The following is an 18,009-nucleotide window of genomic DNA, read 5'->3' on the forward strand; positions in this document are numbered from 1 at the left end:
CAGCAGCAGCACATGGCAGTGGGGGGAGGGACAGCTGAACTGCTGGCAATTGCTAGCCTGCAATTGCTAGCCTGCTGGGTGGCTGCAGCACAGGGAACATAGGGTAGCAGGGAGCTAATAGGGGGGCTGGTTACAAGCCCCCACCAGCTAGCTGCAATGGGCTGCTCTTCCTGCAAGCAGTGGACAAAGCAAGCAGCTGCCAAACGACTTAGAAGGGAGCATTGCACAACTTTAAATGAGCATGTTTCCTAATTGATCAGCAATGTAACAATGAAACAATGTTAACCAGGGCGACTTTAAGTGAGGAGTTACTATATAACAACATGTGCTTTGGATCCATAAAATCAAGGTACTTATGAAGAAAAAATTGACTGCTGGAATTCTGATACCTTCCTCCTGTATTCCCCAACAAGTTCACAGACCACAAAATCCACCAAAATTTAAGATTACACATGGTAAACAGTTTGTGCTTGAACAATAGCTTATAGAACTGTTTTGGTGAGAACAAAACTTGCACTGGTTATGTAAAATGTGGGAAATTTGTCCTAACAGCATGTAATAATTCCACCACCAACCCATGTTTTTGAACATTCTAATACTTACATCCATCCACCCATCCACACACACAGCACATGTGGTGGTTATGTGACAAATGACACAGGCATGTGATAAACTGCATTCATTATGCACCTTTGACCAACTAATCTGCTGTCTTCCCACTAATCTATCTTTTCTTGAATGTCTACTTCTAATATTCTATGCTTCTGAGCTGCTTCTGTAGCTGCCTCTTTGTTTTATAAATAATCCAGACTCCAAAATATTTCCTTCTTAACTGCAGAGGTGGAATTTCTCTCACTATCCCTCCAACTATACTGGCCTAAGTTGCCAGCCTGGTAAAACTGAGTTCTGCACTAGTGACAGGTTTGAACCATCAGGAATACAAAGAGAAGGTCACAGGAAAGGATATTTTCCCAGCTCCCAGTATGGCACAAAGCACATTTCTAGCCATGGAAGGTCTTGAGATTGGGCCTTAAAGTTTAGGCACTTATGTATATAGAGAACATATTTATTTATTGTTTAAAGAAATGTTTGAAATTCATTGCTAATATTTTCCCCTATGAATCCTGTACAGTTGGACTCATGGCAACCCTGACATTAGGTCTTACAGGCGGATGGATTGAAAAGGTTGTCCAAACTTAAAAATAGTGCAAAATAATAATAATGAAAACCCTCTGTGTAACATTTCTAAAATATCTGTGCTGTGAACTATTTGACATATAATGAATAAATCATGATGTGGTACACTATAAAAGTTTTAATGGCACTCATTTAGGATGATCTGATTAGTCCATTCATAGTTTTGCTATTTGTAAGTAATATGGTCATTCTAGATTCATGCTGTTAAAAACCCTTACGTGTAATGGGCAGGTTAAGAAACTTCATTCCAGTTCTAGAGACATTATTGGGTCTAGTGATATTTTCCATTTTAAATGTAGGATGTCTCTGCTGGACCTGTAATATCTCTGGAAGTAGGACACACTTTTAGTACGTAGCTATCTATCTAGATCAGTTTAACTGCAGTGTCTATTTGTATGTGACAAAACAGTCTGCTTTAATTCATCTGTATGATAGTAGGTTAAGGATCATCTTTGCAACCTGCGACAAAACGAAATCTAACATAAATGAAATCTGAATGTCTAGTACTTGATCAAAGAAAGTAAATTAAGTAGGATAAATGTTTACTGATTGAATATTTAAGGCAACCTGAACTACCATCAGTGAAATTTAATAAAACATATATTTCCTTCATAATTTTAAGGAGCATGCCATTCATAATTTATAATTAATTAGGCTGTGATGAATAGTATAGGTCAACATAGTTACTTTCACAGGGGTAAGATTTTTTTCAGACATTCAGTCCAAATCACCTTTTGATTTTAGCACAGGCATCAAAGGAATTAATTTGCAGTAGCTATCTGAATGATTCTAAATCCAAACCAAAGTTTCCACATGCAATTTGGTAGTGATGTCAGGCATCACTTCCCAGGAGTAATAAAGTTCATTAGCATACAGCTGTTAGAGTTTATTATTTAGTATATGGGCAAAATGTCCTTCTCTAGACTACCAATTTATGAGTTCATGAGAAACAACCTCCTTTGGGTTAACCACATACAATAAATTTTAACTAGCCAATCCCTTTGTTCCCTTTCTGGAACATCCAAAGTATAACATCACTTAATAATATAATATTTAGCATAGATGTATTTGGTTTCTAATCAGAGGTGCACCATTATTCAGTACGAACTCATCTGGCTTTCCTAACAGCAAAAGATCAGCAAGAAATGTGACCTTGTTAAAAGTCAGTTTAACCCTGAGAGAACACTTATCACTTAGATATTTAAATTGGAAAACTAATGAATGCAAAACAAATTAGTGAACTTAAATGACATTATTTGCAAATGCAAATGATATGTACCAGTCACTTGGCATTAACATACAGATAGAACAGATTTTTCATTGTAAGAATGTAAATGCTCCATTAATTTAGCAAAGCAAATTCTTTAATGGTTAACTGTGTATGTCAAGCTTTTTAAAACTTATGTATTAAAAAAGTTGCCTGTGGAAACGTCAGAGATAGTCCTGTGGAAGTCAGAGTTCCCTTAAACCAGCAATGAATAAATTACTTTTTTTCTTTCCAATTATGTTGCTTTCTTTGACTGAATACAATAACATGAGAAATTATTTACAGTGGATATTTCTTTCATTTTAGGCCACAATAACCAAATATGATATACATTTTAAAGAACAGGACCCCTCCCTCACTATATTGTGCAATACCTTGGGTTGTTAATAACAAGCTTTTGAAATCAATTTGCTATAGTTATTGCAATAAGAATAGGGGGAAGAGGTGAGGTGCTGGGACCACAAAACTGCTTTACCCAGGGAACTGCACAGTTTTATAACTGATATATTGAGAACTCTGGAAATAAGTTGGTTATGGTTAAGGCCTGCATTCCTTAATATTTTAATAGTTTGGAATCTCTTTATAGATATTCTTTACTAGCAGTTTAAATATTTAAGATTACCATTCTAGCTGCGTGCAGATTTAGATGCAAGTTGTGAATAGTGTGGGACTAAATAAGAGAGCTTCATCAAAATCCATGGCTTTCTCACAGCAAGAAATCAAGGCCTCTGGGACTACAGCTGACAGAGCATATTTTATATATATACACATACACCTCTACCCCGATATAATGCTGTCCTCTGGAGCCAAAAAAATCTTACCGCGTTATAGGGGAGGCCAAATTATATCCAACTTGCTTTGATCCCCTGGAGCGCGCAGCCCCACCCACCCAAAGCGCTGCTTTACTGCATTATATCTGAATTCATGTTATATCAGGTCATGTTATATCGAGATAGAGGTGTATATATTACATATTTATAAATACATATATATTTGTCACCAAATATGTTCTTAAGCAAACTATTTAATATGTGTAATAAAAAAGAATGACATACCATAGATCTTCTGAATGCCCTGTAAATCATCACTAGGTAGTTTGAAGTTGTCTGTTTCCATATACTGGTAAAACGGAGCCATGATTGCAGTGGGGTCATTGGAATGCTCCAAGCCTAGAGCATGCCCCAGTTCATGCACTGCAACTAAAAATAGATCATTTCCTATGGAAACAAAAAGAGGAAATGATTTAGAATAATATGACCAATAAAGTTATACAAATACAGCATCCTGGACACCGAATGACATGTTAGTGGATTCAGATTTTACCAAAAAATCAAGAGCCAACATATGAAAATGAAACATAAGGGGAACCCTAGAATAGCAGTAGACTTTTTTCTTTTAAACAAATGAAGAATTATTATCACTGCATGATGGAGATGTGGTGATTCTTTTATGGATTCAAATGACTGTATTAATCATTGTTCAAATAGGCTTGTAAAGAGTACACAGTGCAAAAACACATTACTGTATACAAGTCTTGATAGTCATGGCTAGCTTGTATGCTATTTCAAATTCTAACTGAATCCTATAATGAGACTGAATAAAAGCATTTGCATTGGGAAGTAGGCTTGAGCTCAAAAGAAAAATATTGCTGCCCTAAGTGGTAAACTTCATAAACTATATACGACCTATTTAGGACAAGTCCTGCAGAGAATTTTAGTCTCCTAACTGCTTACAGTCAGGCCCCTGCTGATGACCTGTACCTGGTGTCCATTTCTGAATCATCCTAAGTGAAATCATTAGGAAGATAAAGAAAGAGGTGAGTGTCCCATTATCTCTCAAACCAGGATGCTACCTCTATGTATATATTTTATACTGGGGTCTTAATAGATTCCTTACTGTGTGATCTGTTTACAGAAGTAAGTGGTTATATAAAAAGTAGAGCTTTTTATTTTAAGTAGGTCTCAATAATACAATAATATGCAGTGTTTTCAATTAGTAAAAAGAAAAGATTAAAATCATTTAATTGACTTGTTGCATATCACTCCTTGATTAACGCAGTGTTCTTTACTAGAAAACAAACAGGGCAAGCTCACCTTTTGTCTGTGTATTTTTGAAAATCCACAAAAGAAATCAGAGTTGTGTGAACTGATTTCACTTTTTAAAGTCTTTCTCTCTGGATAAGAACATTCCATTCATATTGCAAAGAGCTGAGAATAATCAGAAATGCTGATCTCTGCAATTATTGCAACCTTGCTGAAAACTACAAACATGGGCCCTAATTCTGCAGTTCCACCACAAAGTATATTGCAGGATCAGGACTATACATTATCTGTTGTTTAATCATCTCCCCCCTAACTCCCATCCACTCAAAAAATTACTCTGTGTTTCTTCATGAGCTTTCTTTTTAAAATAGAGACTTAAACTCTAATTCTGAAAACTTCCTTCATGCAAATAGACACACTGAAATCAATGAGACTACTTGTGTAAAGTAGCAGTGTTAAGTGCCCCTAGTATCTGGCTTCTTGTAGCAACACCACCACCAACAGAGCCAGAGTAAATGTGAGATATAAGGGCAAAAAGAGATGAGAGAGGCAAAAGGGGCAGCGACGTTAAAGCGCTGCCACAGTAGTGCTTTAAGAAGGGTCCTTTGCTGTGGCAGTGCTTTAACATTGCTGCGCCCCGCCATTGGTGGCCCTGCCAGTGCAGTCCCTACAAGCAGGACCACTGACGGGGGCAAAAGATGCAATTGCCCCAGAGCCGGCGATTTAAAAGGCCGCTGGAGCCTCGGACGGCATGGGTCAGGAAAATGGAAGGACTGGCTGGAGGATGCTGATCCCCCCATCCCCACCTCTTCCACTCAAGGTGCTGGCCCCCATATCAGAATGTCTTCGGAGTTACTTTCACTTCTGAATTCAATCAAGATGCAAGACTGGTTTTCAAAACAACATAGCAAAACCCCGCCTCCCCCCGCCCCCCAAAAAACACCCAACACATACACATACATACACACAAATTAGAATGAATAAGAAATATTTCTAAATATCAAGTTGATAGAACCTTCAGTTTTTCAAATATTGTCTTATACTACCATGTAAAAATAAACCTTATTCTGAGTACCTATGACAATATGAACACTTGACGTTAAATACCTTCATGATATATGGAGGTATTATAGAATCATAAAATCACAGAAATATAAGTCTGAAAGGGCAGTCGAGAAGTCATCTAGTCCAGCCCCCTGAGCTGTGGCAGGACCAAATAAACCCAGACCATCCCTGACAGGGGTTTGTTCAAGTTGTTTTTATAAACTTTCAAAGATGGGGCTCCCACAACCTCCCTTGGAAACCTATTCCAGAGCTTAACTACCATTATAGCCAGAAAGCTTCTCCTAAATCTCCCTTGCTGCAGATTAAGCCCATTGCTTCTTGTCCTATCTTCAGTGGGTATGGGGAACAATTGATCACCATCCTCATTATAAAACACAACGTTTTTGAAGAATATCAGATCCTCCTTCAGTTCTTCTTTTCTTAAAACTAAACGTGCCTAGTTTTAACCTTTCCTCAAAGACCAGGTTTTCTAAAACCTTTTATCATTTTTGTTGCTTTCTGCTGCACTCCCTCCAGTTTGTCAACATCTTTCCCAAAGTGTGGCACCCAGAATTGGACACAGTGCTTGAGCTAAGGCCTTATAAGTGCTGAGAAGTATTACCTCCTGCATCTTGTTAATATACCCAGTTAGAATAACAACAACTATACTAATCTAGTAATATATAGTATAATAATATAGTAATAATATAATAATAACTAGCCAGATATTCCCCCTTCTAGTTGGGCATGTGATTTTTTCTTCCTATGTCAAGTACTTTGCACTTGTCTTTACTGAATTTGATTTTGTTGAATTCACACCAATTCTCCAATTTGTCAAGGCCAGGCTAATCCTGTCCTCTAAAGTGCTTGCAAACTCTCCCAGGTTGGTGTCATCTGCATAGTCCTCACTCCATTATCCAAGTCATTAATGAAAATATTGAATAGTTCTGGACTCAGGACCTCACTGGATATGCCCTCTCAATCTGATAGAAAACCACTGATAATTACACTTTGAGCATGGTCTTTCAACCAGTTGTGCACCCACCTTATAGTAATTTCATCTTATAACCCTATTAGCTTCTTGGTGCTGACACGCTGATTGTTAAATAATTTGTTCCATTATCTTTTCAGGTATTGAAATTAGGCTCACCCGTGTCCTCTCTGTTCCCCTTTTTGAATATTGATACTACATATACCCTTCTCTAGTCCTCAGGGACCTCATCCATCCTCTGGAGTTCTCAGAGATAACTGCTAGTGTTTTTGAGATTGTGTCAGCTAGTTCCTTAAGTACTCTAGGATGAATTTCATCAAGCTCTACTGACTTGAATACATTAACTATCGAAATACAGTAGTCTTTAACCTGCTTTCCTCTCCTATTTTGGCTTGCATTCCTTCACCCCTGTGGTTAATAATAATTGTGTTCAGTATGCAGTCACCATTAACCTTTTTAGTTACGACTGAAGCAAAATAGGCATTAAAATCTCAGCTTTCTTGATGTCATCAGTTATTAGCTCCCCTTCCTTGCTAAACAGAGGACCAACAAACAGCTTTCCTTTGTCTTTTTCTTGCTCCTCATGTATTTAAAGAACTCTTCCTACCTGTTACGTCTCTGTGCCTTTTATGTAACTCATTTTGTGCCTTAGCTTTTCTAATTGTGTTCCTACATGGTTATGTCATTGTATTCCTCCTTAGCAATTTATCCATGTTTCCACTTTTTGTAGGATTCCTTTTTGATTTTCTGGTCATTAAAGAGTTCCTGATGGATACAGATTGGCCTTTCACTATTCTTCCCATCTTTCCTTCACATCAGGATAGTTTATAGTTGTGTCTTTAATATTGTCTCCTGGAGAAACTGCCAGCTTTCCTGAACTAAATTTCCCTTAGATTTTCTTCCCATGGGATCTTACCTACCAGTGCTCTGAGTTTGTGAAAGTCTGCTTTTTTGAAATCCATTGTCCTTATTCTACTGCTCCCTCCTTCCTTTCCTTAGAATCATGAAATCTGTCATTTCATGATCACTTTCCCCAATATGCCTCCCTTCTTCATATTTGCTAGCAATTCCTCCCTCTTGGTCAGAACAAAGTCTAAAATGGATGTCCCCCCTTAGTTACTTCCCCCACTTTTTGGAACAAAAAGTTGTCCCCAGTTCATTTCAAGAAATTATTAAAAATTTTGTGTTTTGCCATAAAACTTTATCAACAGATGTCCTAAAGTAGTTTAAAATTGAATTTTAGCCAGGTCAAGATTCATTGTTTGTAACCCAGTGCAGACAGGACTTAAGTGGAGATCAAAGGGTTTTCATTAGTGGTTTCATTCTCAGCTTCTTTTTCCTTTATATAATCTTATTTTTTTCTGATCTGTAGCAACAGTTTTTACTTTCATATTCACCTTTTGGCTTGGGGAGCAGACAGTCACTTCCAGAGTCATATAGTCACTGTGACTAGCTGAGGAGAGTGCAAAAGGATAACAGAAGCTCATCTCTTTCCTCTTCTCCGGGCCAAGTATCACTTTTCAAATGTTTCTAGCCTCAGCCAATCTCAGAAGAGTGTCCCAAATCACTTAACTTCTGACATGCATCAATTGGAAGCAAGTACTTCAGTCCACTTTATGTTCACTGCTTAACTACTTAGTCCAAGTATTTGCAGGAGATTGGAGAAAGACTGCATAGCACGTTCTCCCCTCCAAAGCAATAATATTATTCATCAGCATTGCAGAGACTGGAAATATTGCTGCTCTGAGTATGAAAGCCCCCAGATTAACAGTACCAACCCTTTTGCTTCTAATGCACTGTTCTCTGAGACCTATCCTGCTCTCACTGCAACTGACTGCAGTTTTGCCACTGACTTCACTGTGAACCAGAACAGGATTTTAAGATAATGTAATTACATTTTACTTGGAGTACACACACTGCTCTATGTTAAGGAAAGCACCATCCTGAAAACCTTAATTTTAATAGGAGCAAAAGCTGTCAACAGGCTATGAGTATCTGGGAATTAAAATAAGCAAGATCCATAATGATTTATAAAGAGTGCAATATTCTCAGTTATATCCACTGTTCTTATCCTACAATCTGTTGCAAAATGTATTTCAGAGATCCAGAATGCATGTGTCCTCTACCCAGTGCAGATTTGGTCTGATATGAACTTTAGCTTTATACTTTTGGATGCCCTTCTTATTTATTTTTATAGATTTGATTTCATAGGGAAAATAAGAATGTACCTGTATGCAAGTGGTTGAGATAAAATGCTTATTTTTACATGGATATTCTGGTATGACGTCATATGACATTTTAGGCTTTCAATCTGCTTTACTTTACAAAACAAAAAACGACTCATAATATTACCTCAGTTGCCAACACTGCATGGGATTTGGCTTGATTTTTGGTTTGTTCAAGAAGCCACTATCTTTGCAATCTACATGATAAAACAAGTTTGTGAATGTGTGAGCAGCAGATTATTAACAAACTCGATCTCCAGAGACTATCTCAGGAGGGCAGTGAGCTTGCTGGTGTAACAGTCCCTGGATTCATTACTTGGACTTCTTTTTGGAGCAATAGTAAATCGCACCTCTCTTCATGCCTCTAACTTTACCCAGCTTTCCTGAGCTATCCTGGCAGGATAGGTTGGTCTAGTGTAGAAGGTGACTGTAAGCCCTGCTCTTCTCTGTGGTGGATGAAAGTCACCCCTTTAGAGATGATGAGCTCAAAGACTATACATCACTTAAATCCCACCTAAACTCTATTTTCAATACTTGAGTGGTTCATAGGTCTTGTGCTGATCCTCTGCATGGTGGGGGAGGGTTTTGACCCTTATGGGAGTTCATGCACATTTTTTTTATTTTAAAACCCAAAGGAAGTTGAAAACTAAAAAAAATAGTATCAGAAAAAGCAGATAATTTGGTAAGAGATTAATAATCTAAAGGAAGCCCTATTTTTAAGTGAAATGCCTTATTTTTCATATGCCTACACTGATAATTTCAGATTAAATCCACACTGTGCTGAAAGGTAAATCTGTACAGGACAGACTTCTACTGCATTCCCAGTATTTACAAAACAACACCCCACAGTAACGAGTTACCACACTGAAGACGGATTTTAAAACTCAGAGCACTGTGAACCCAGGTTGGCAACTTTTTCAGCAAATATTATGTGTGCTGACCAGGAACTTGTTGTGATATATTTACTTCTTTAATTTTCATAGTTCACTTCATTCTCACTATGGAATGATCAGATTACAGTTGCCGAACTCCAGCTGGTTTAGCTTCTGAAAAGCTCACAGTAGGATTCTTGCTTTTACATAGCAACCAGGAAAAATGTTATAAATCTACAGTATAAATGTTTCTAGTTATTTCATCAGACAATGATATCACAGATGTTCTCTCTCTTTATTAGATTAGCTTTTGGACTCTTTTCAACATTGAGAAATTAAACATGTGTCTACACATACACGCACACACACACACCAAGAGTGGCAGCCGCAGTTTCACATGGCTGTGATGTAGCCATGGTAGGGCGTGAAAAGGACTCCCATCTTGAATGGTTCCTTGCATGTCTTCTTTCTTCCACAAGGGTCAGTATGGGAGGATTTAGGCTTTCCCTAAACATTGCATCTTCCAACCTTATTTGTGGTTATCTTCATGCTCTGCTTCCTTCAACTGTTTCAATTGCTTATAACACTATTTTGGTAAAACACAGGAAGACAAACACCTATCATGAAAGTTTCACAAGTGTTCTCAATCTAAGATACTGTTTTCAGTTATTTGTAACTCAAATTTTTGCCATTCTCAATGAAATCTGGGAGCTCGATATTAGTCTTGGCACAAATTTTTGTGGAAAGTAAGTCAAAATGTTCCAGCCATTTTGAAAAAAAAATTGAGAGTGAACTGACTCCCCTCTCACTTTTCCCATCATGTATATATTAAAAAAATAACTACTGTTTTAAAAACAGGCCAACAGGTCACTAGTGGAGCTTGAAATTTGACAGAGAGATTATTTCCTGTGTTGCAGATGTGCCTTTCAGTGATAATTGTTTTTGATTTATTACAGTGATACGAGTTTAGGAAAAAAACATGTTTTATACATATTCACTAGATATTTTAAAGTGATTTCTTAATGGTCTGCCAATGTTCTGTTGGTTCTGCACATGACTGCATCTATTAGAAAAGCTCATTAGTATGATTAGTAAAGCTGCATATGAAAAGAGGTAGACATTTGCAGGGAGTTCCATAGGTGAATGTGTACTCAGATCTTCTGAGTAGAAGGCTAGTGTCCCAACCTGTGGACCATCCTTCCACTCTTTCCTGCCACTTCACTGATTACATTTATTACACTGTGCAGAGCATTCCAGTGCTGCCTACTAAATAGCTCAAGCATGGTGGTATTTATTTATTTCTTCATTTTTTCTTTTCCAAAAGCACTGATGCAAAGGTCTTCTCCCATTGTCTCTCTACAATCACAGTCAATGCACAGTCTTAAGATTGTTCCCTAAACCAACGTCAACCTCCCCAGAAACTGAGAGGTGAAGAAGAGCTGATACCATGAGGAAGTGAAAGCAGAGGTGAAGCAGTGGCTGTGTACCCCCTGCTTTTACGGAACTTTGGAAGCACTGCACTTGTCAGTCTCAATGCATCGGTTGGAGTGGCAAACCTTCAAATTGCTCCTAGTATCCGCTCTGGCTTATGTGTACTACATAACCCACATGCCACACATATATAGCTCAATCATCTGGAGTCAAATTGTTTATTACACAGGTCATCACAAACAAAGGTTATTACTGTTTAACTCCTGCTATTCTTGTTTGTATAATTTGCTTGTAAGAGCAGTAGATCTACAGTCACTGTAAACGTCCAAGATTAGCAGGTGCACTATGCAGAAGAACAGTAATTCAACAAAGCATTATATTTTATATATTTGCCTGTGAATCAGTTGCAACCATGCTGTAAATCAGGGGTTCTCAAACTGGGGGTCTGGACCCCTGAGGGGGTTGTGAGGTTATTATATGTGGGACTTGTGAGCTGTCAGCCTCCACCCCAAACCCTCTCTTTGCCTCCAGCATTTATAATGGTGTTAAATATATTTTAAAGTGTTTTTCCATTTATTGGGGGTGGGGCTGCACTCAGAGGCTTGGTATGTGAAAGGGGTCACCTGTACAAAAGTTTGAGACCAACTGCTGTAAATAGTCCAGAGGCTAACTTCCTCTGTAAGTACTGAACTTTTAAAGTCCCATTTATATTCTGCTAGTAATAAAATCTTTTCAAAGAATAGTTTTTAAAGGTACTTCTTTTATCCCAATAGAGAGTAGTGATGGATATCTTTAGAAACTGCAGATTTAAAATAGAACGGGCTGAATTTTTTCATCACAAGTTTGCATATTTATGAGGGGGAACCAAGAAAAAACAAAGGAGATTTTCATGAATTCCTACCTTTCAACAAAATCAGTTTCAAGTTCATACCTTTAAAAAGACTTGGAAATCTCATAGAAAATTGCAAATGACTAAGTAGCTAAATAATATTACCTCTGCTCTTGCAGTAGCCTCAGTGCAGCAAGTATTTCAAATACTGTAGCAATCATATCTAATTATACTCTGCCCCATCTTCTCTTCTTTGTTGTTGGTTTTAGTTGTTGCTCTGAGAATGCTAAGCCAAAGAAGTGAGTTTTACACTTCATTCTGAAGGCCCTGAGAATGAATTTATGCTGGGACTGAAGATATGGATATACATATGAAAAGAGCAGGCACCACTCAATTCTCTGCTCTCCTGCACTGTACTGTCTTTGAATATCACTCATGGGAATGAAATGGACAAATTTCCAGTTCCATCAGTACAAGGCTTGGGGAGCAAGCAAGCAAGTTTAAGAGTTCCTGTGCCTCTGCTAAAATCAAGCTTTTGACTTCAAACCCAACCAATTTAGGCTTGTTTTTACGTCACCCAACTCAAGTACTGGGATGTTAAGACTCTGGCAGTCCTTGTTTTAAAGGGATGACTTTTTTCATTTACTATCCAATCTATCCTACTATTTGGAGAAATATACGTAATTTTTGGCAGAAAGGTGAAAAACTCCTGCTGTCAACCTTCACAGTGGGTGAAATTTACCCCTACACAAAGGACCAGCATACGGCAAAAGGATCACTAAACTCTCCAAAACTAAGCATAAGTGGAATTTAATATGCACACAGGTCTTATGCTTGTCCTATGCACTGGACCGAATTTCATCCACTGTTCCTTACTGAGAGTGGTTGTTAGTCTTCACTTCAAACAACACCCAAATCATCAAAAACAGGTTTCTCAAACCTGCTCTATGCAATGTAATCCGACTGTCAATTGCATATTAGCTAGATTTTTTTTAAAGTTAAAATAATATGCTCTGATAGATATTATGGCATTATGGCATTTATGGCATTATGATCAGTCCTTTTCCTCCATCAGATCAATATTTCCTTAACTTCCTATTCAATTCATATTAAAAAAGTGTCATGATGGAATTGTCTGTATTTTTCTTCCACCTTGGACAAAAGATAGAAAAACCTGGAATGTAGATTCATAACAGGCAAAGTGTTTAGAAAAAAAAACATTAAAAATACTCTGATCAGAAAAATACATACATTTTCTAAGTCTGCTGACTTCAAAGAAAATGGTACAAATATCTATAATATTCTAAAATCTAGGCAAATAAATTGGATGACAAATCTGTTTTGTCTTCACTGTTTTGTTTTCACTGTTTTATAATTTATTAATGTATTGAATAGTGTGATCTGGTTAAATGTACATGCTAAATTTGTGCCTGCCAAAGACATGTGAGCTCATGAAACTAAGATTTTTTTTAAACAAATGCTGTAATAGATTTGTACAAATGGGTTAATTTTCCCATGTCTGTACTGGATGCATATATAAACTGTTCTATTAAAAAAAGGGATAACATGGGTCAAGATTCTGAAAAATAGGCACCTAAGGTCGTATCTATACATAAAAGCTGTATCACTTTAACTCTGCTAATATAGTTCAAGTGGTCCACCCTCCTTAGTGTGGATGCAGATCTTCCAGGATAAAGGGGCTTAAACCATTTATCATATTCCCATATGAGAAAGCAAATGAACTATGCTGGTATAGGGCACCTTTAAATTAATAGAACTGTGTCCATGGTAGTGGTTGTATAATGATGACAGACCCCAGTTACCATTTGGCAGGATTGAACCTGGGACCTCAGAAGCTTAGTGTATGAGTCTTTATTGCATGAGCTAAAAGGCAGGTGGCTTTTGGCAAAGACAGAACAGTGATTTGCAACCAGGGGTATACGTACCGCTGGGGGTATGCAGAGGTCTTCCAGCCGGTACATCAACGCATCTAGATATTTGCCTAGTTTCATAACAGGCTACATAAAAAGCACTAGCGACGTTGGTACAAACTAAAATTGAATACAGACAATGACTTGCTTATACTGTTCTATATAATATTTATATTTCAATTAATTTAAGGATTTATAATTATATGGTAAAAATGAGAAAGTAAGCAATTTTTCAGTAATAATGTGATGGGACACTTTTATCTTTTTATGTCTGATTTTTTAAGCAAGTAGCTGAAACCTGGGGTATGCAAAACAAATCAGACTCCTGAAGGGGGAACAGAGTCTGGAAAGGTTGAGAGCCATGGCTGTAGCAGACTCATCAATCTCGTGATGGTCTAGGTGTGACTAGAGGGGGACAGAGCACCACAGCACGCAGGCATGGGTTACAATTGAACTGATAAAACTAAGTAAAAATCATGCCTCTAACTTAAATAGCTTTATCAGTACAAAATCTGTGTGTGGGTCAGGTCTAAATGTTGGCTTCTAAGTCTATGTTTAGGTTCCAAACTTAGGGCTTGATCCTACACTCATTTAAGTCAGGGGCCAAGCTCCCGTTCACTTTAAGAATGCAGGATCATGGCCTAAACAACCTGATATTCAAAAGTACTGTGCAATCGTCAATGATCTGACCTGGAGTTCAGTGCATGCACACTAGCAAACTGTGAAAGGAAGAGATATAATGCGGAAAACGTGTTGCTTTTCAATGACCTTGTTCTGATCTCCCTGCTCTGATCTTTTTCCTAAACTGCTGGATTAGTATTAGATATTGTCAGGCAGTGATGCTAGGTGCTCAGGTGACCCCCTTGAAAGTCAAGCCCTGGTATCAGTCAGAAAGCTTGAGCCCTCCAGGGATCTCAGAGAATTTATGGGTTTGTAGTGCTAAATCTAATGCTCATTCCAAACAGGAACAAATGACACTTCCCCCCATAATGAAACAGTCTGGGGACTCCTAGAGATAGTTTCTTCCTTCTTTGTCCCTCCCATCAGATTAAATGAGTTTTTAGTTACTAGTAGAGCTTTCTGAACCATTCATTTTAAATAATTTATGTATCATGTCTTTTAGTTGTGAACTGATCATGATTGTTATGAATTAGTTGTAATTATAGAGGAATTGTTCTTAGCAACTTAGCTGGGTCTTCCACAAGCTTTCCTTGTCTAGTAGTTAGGGTTGCCAATCCTACAGGATTGGCCTGGAGTCTCTAGGAATTAAAGATGTATCTTTAATTAAAGATTATGTCATGTGAGGAAATCTCCAGGAATGTGTTCAACCAAAATTGGCAACCCTACTAATAACTCTTCAGGTATCTGAAATTCAAAATCTGGCAACTGGTCTATGTGACTCGTCCCCTAGATCACATGGAATACCTTTTTATTCCCTGAGTGGATGCAAACAGGAGCAACACTGAAGAAAATATTGAGATGTTGCCTCTGTGAAAAAATGGAGAGCACTTTCACAAGACAGAGAGATGAGGAGAGCTAGAAAATGTTCCAACATTTTAAATCATTTCCTTCCCTTTTCATCTTAGTCTGGACACTGTATTTGCCTATGTACATGGACCCAGTTTTCAAATTAGCTAGGTCCTTTATGACTGAGGGAGAAGTATGATACAAGCTGGCTTTATCTGCAGGCAGTATAGTAGATTGGCCTCTCCATGCAGACCACCTTAATGATCTAGCCAGAGATCAATATGGGGGCTGCTCAGTCTGCTCAGAGGCCATGCTGATGACAACAGCATATAGTAGATTTTACATTCCATTTTTTCTTGTTACATTCTCACACAGTAATTGTGGGTAGGTATAGGGCAACAAAAGCTCATGAATATATTCATGAAAATACTTGTTTACGTCACATATGCTCATTCATTCAAAATAGTCTTATTTGCATCCCCTTCCCCAATGTTTTTTCAAGCAAAAATTGATCACACCCATTTTTGGAGAAAAGCAAACAAATGATAGAAATGTGGTTGGATTCAACCAAAAATCTGATTTACCAAACATTCCAAATAATTTTGTTCACTTTTCTAGATATTAGCATATGATTAATTAAAATACAGAGTTTGACAAGGCAGGGTGGTGAAGTCTCATCTTCCCTATCATACCTCCAATTATGGGACAAAGAAGTATTTGGAAAAATTATGTTATCTGCCCACAGAGAATAGAAAGAACATTCAGAGTGTTGGGTCAGGTCTCTCTACCTTTCTGGTGCATTGCCCTGATAGTAACAATCTCTGTTGGGCAATTAAGCATCAGCATAAATACCACCTGGCTGATAAAAAGGCTAAATGCTTAGTGAGAGATGACTTTAGCAGTTTACCTTTTTATTGCTTTAATTATATTATCACAAATTCCATCTAATTCCTGACATTTTCCATTTTAGACCAAGAAGGGAGCAAGACGTATGATGTTGCACATTGACAGACCCTGGGATACATTAAAAGCAGCCAACTAACTGAACATCTGGAATACTGTGTTAGATTCATCCACAAGACTCTGCCTTCGCTGACTGCTGGTGTTTAACAGATTTTTTTTAATGACATGTAAACAAAAGCACTTTTCTCAAAGCTGGAAGAGTGCTCCATGAAAGAAAAAAAATCAATAAAAATGAGCTCACACCTTGCCAACTCTTAATATTTTCCATCATCTGGCTTCCTGACAGTAAACAGAGTCTAGCAGACAGAGCCTCTTCTCCTGACTGTACAGACCTATGCCTAATGACTGAGTCCTCACAAACCAACCAGCTTGATTTTTTTAACAAGTTTTCCATTGCTTGAATGGCTGAAGTGGTGTTTCTGTTCTCAAGCATAGCTTTATATCCCAGTGGTAATACTCTCAAGGAGGAATTTTATGCAGCAGACACTGAACACTTCAGAGTCACCCTTTCAAGCTAGATCTTAAGGTACTAAATAAATGGAGGCTGTGTTTGCACTGTGTTGGAAAATCCAGTCAAGGGGAGACTCAGGAGCCTTGTGGATAGATTACTCTATGAGGGTGCATCAGCAGAAATTATAGTTGCTGTGTGAGAGACTGATTTGCATTTTCATTTCTGTCATGCAGGTCTCATAGGTGCATCTATTGCCAAAAATGAATTTTAGCAATAGAAAATATTGTCTCATGGCATGAAGGGGTTAAAACTTTGAAGGAATTGGATAGTGACTATCTGCAGGATATGAAGAGGTGAATTTTTGGGGAAAGGTATGAAGAGAAAAGAACTAGTAACTCCCTCATTTCATCTGCAACTTCCAAAGTCATTTTTCTGTTAGTAAGCAGCCCTTTGAAATATTAGCTTGGGATCATCGTCATCATCATCAAATGGCATTACTGTAATACTTAGCCAGTTTGTGTTTTTCACATTTGTATGGTATCAATAGTCTAGTATTACACCAAATACACCTTCTGCTCTAAGTGTACGGCACATTTTTTTGACCTTGCCTTTTCTAACAAATATATTTCAAGGTGCATGTATGTATATAATAAAAACAAAAACCGAAAGCAAAGCACTCCACTGCACACACTTCTCCCTCTGGGGAGAGGATGAGAGAACAAACTCTTGACAGATGTTAGTCACATAGCTTAACGCATTGCTGGAAGATCCTCAGATACTATGCTTCTAAGCATGGTACAAATACCTATATAGAAAAGCACCAATTAAGTAAGAGCAGCATGCTATATGAAATGGCAGGAATGCAGATATCGTAATTTAGAGCATCTTTTAATCTGAGGTCCTGGCTCTTATTATAACTGAACACTGCACATGACATGAACATTACTGAGACAGAAAGCCCCCTCAAGAGACTTCTTTTTCAACTCCACTAGTTTGTGTTTCCAGCAGCACATATCCGCTCCACTGTGTCAGCTATGCTGGCAGCAAAGTGAAATTTACTAGAAGTTGATCTCTGCAGTTCAGAGATCAGGATTTTCACCAATTTCACTTGGCTGCTAGCAAACTATCCAGGGAAACTGAGTGAGTGCAGTCTATGTACTAAATAGATTCTAAGTATGTTTCACTTGACATTGTATTTACCTCATGTCTAAAAAGCCTTTTCTTGGGAATCTACAAGATTGGACAGCGGGAGTGGACAGCGGGGTGCCAGGAGCCCGGTGCCTGTAGGGGGTTGTGTTG

General features: G+C 37.9%; 1 protein-coding gene across 1 annotated transcript in view; it reads right to left on the reverse strand.

Annotated features, from left to right (window-relative positions):
- MMP16 (matrix metallopeptidase 16) overlaps positions 1–18,009 on the reverse strand; it is a 239,776-nt gene that overhangs the window by 66,316 nt on the left and 155,451 nt on the right. The window contains exon 5 of the mRNA XM_032804586.2: positions 3,520–3,681. Coding sequence (XP_032660477.1) covers positions 3,520–3,681 — 162 coding nt within the window. The remainder of the gene's footprint in view (positions 1–3,519; positions 3,682–18,009) is intronic.

This window comes from Chelonoidis abingdonii, chromosome 2, assembly GCF_003597395.2.
Source record: "Chelonoidis abingdonii isolate Lonesome George chromosome 2, CheloAbing_2.0, whole genome shotgun sequence".
NCBI classification, from domain to species: Eukaryota; Metazoa; Chordata; order Testudines; family Testudinidae; genus Chelonoidis; species Chelonoidis abingdonii.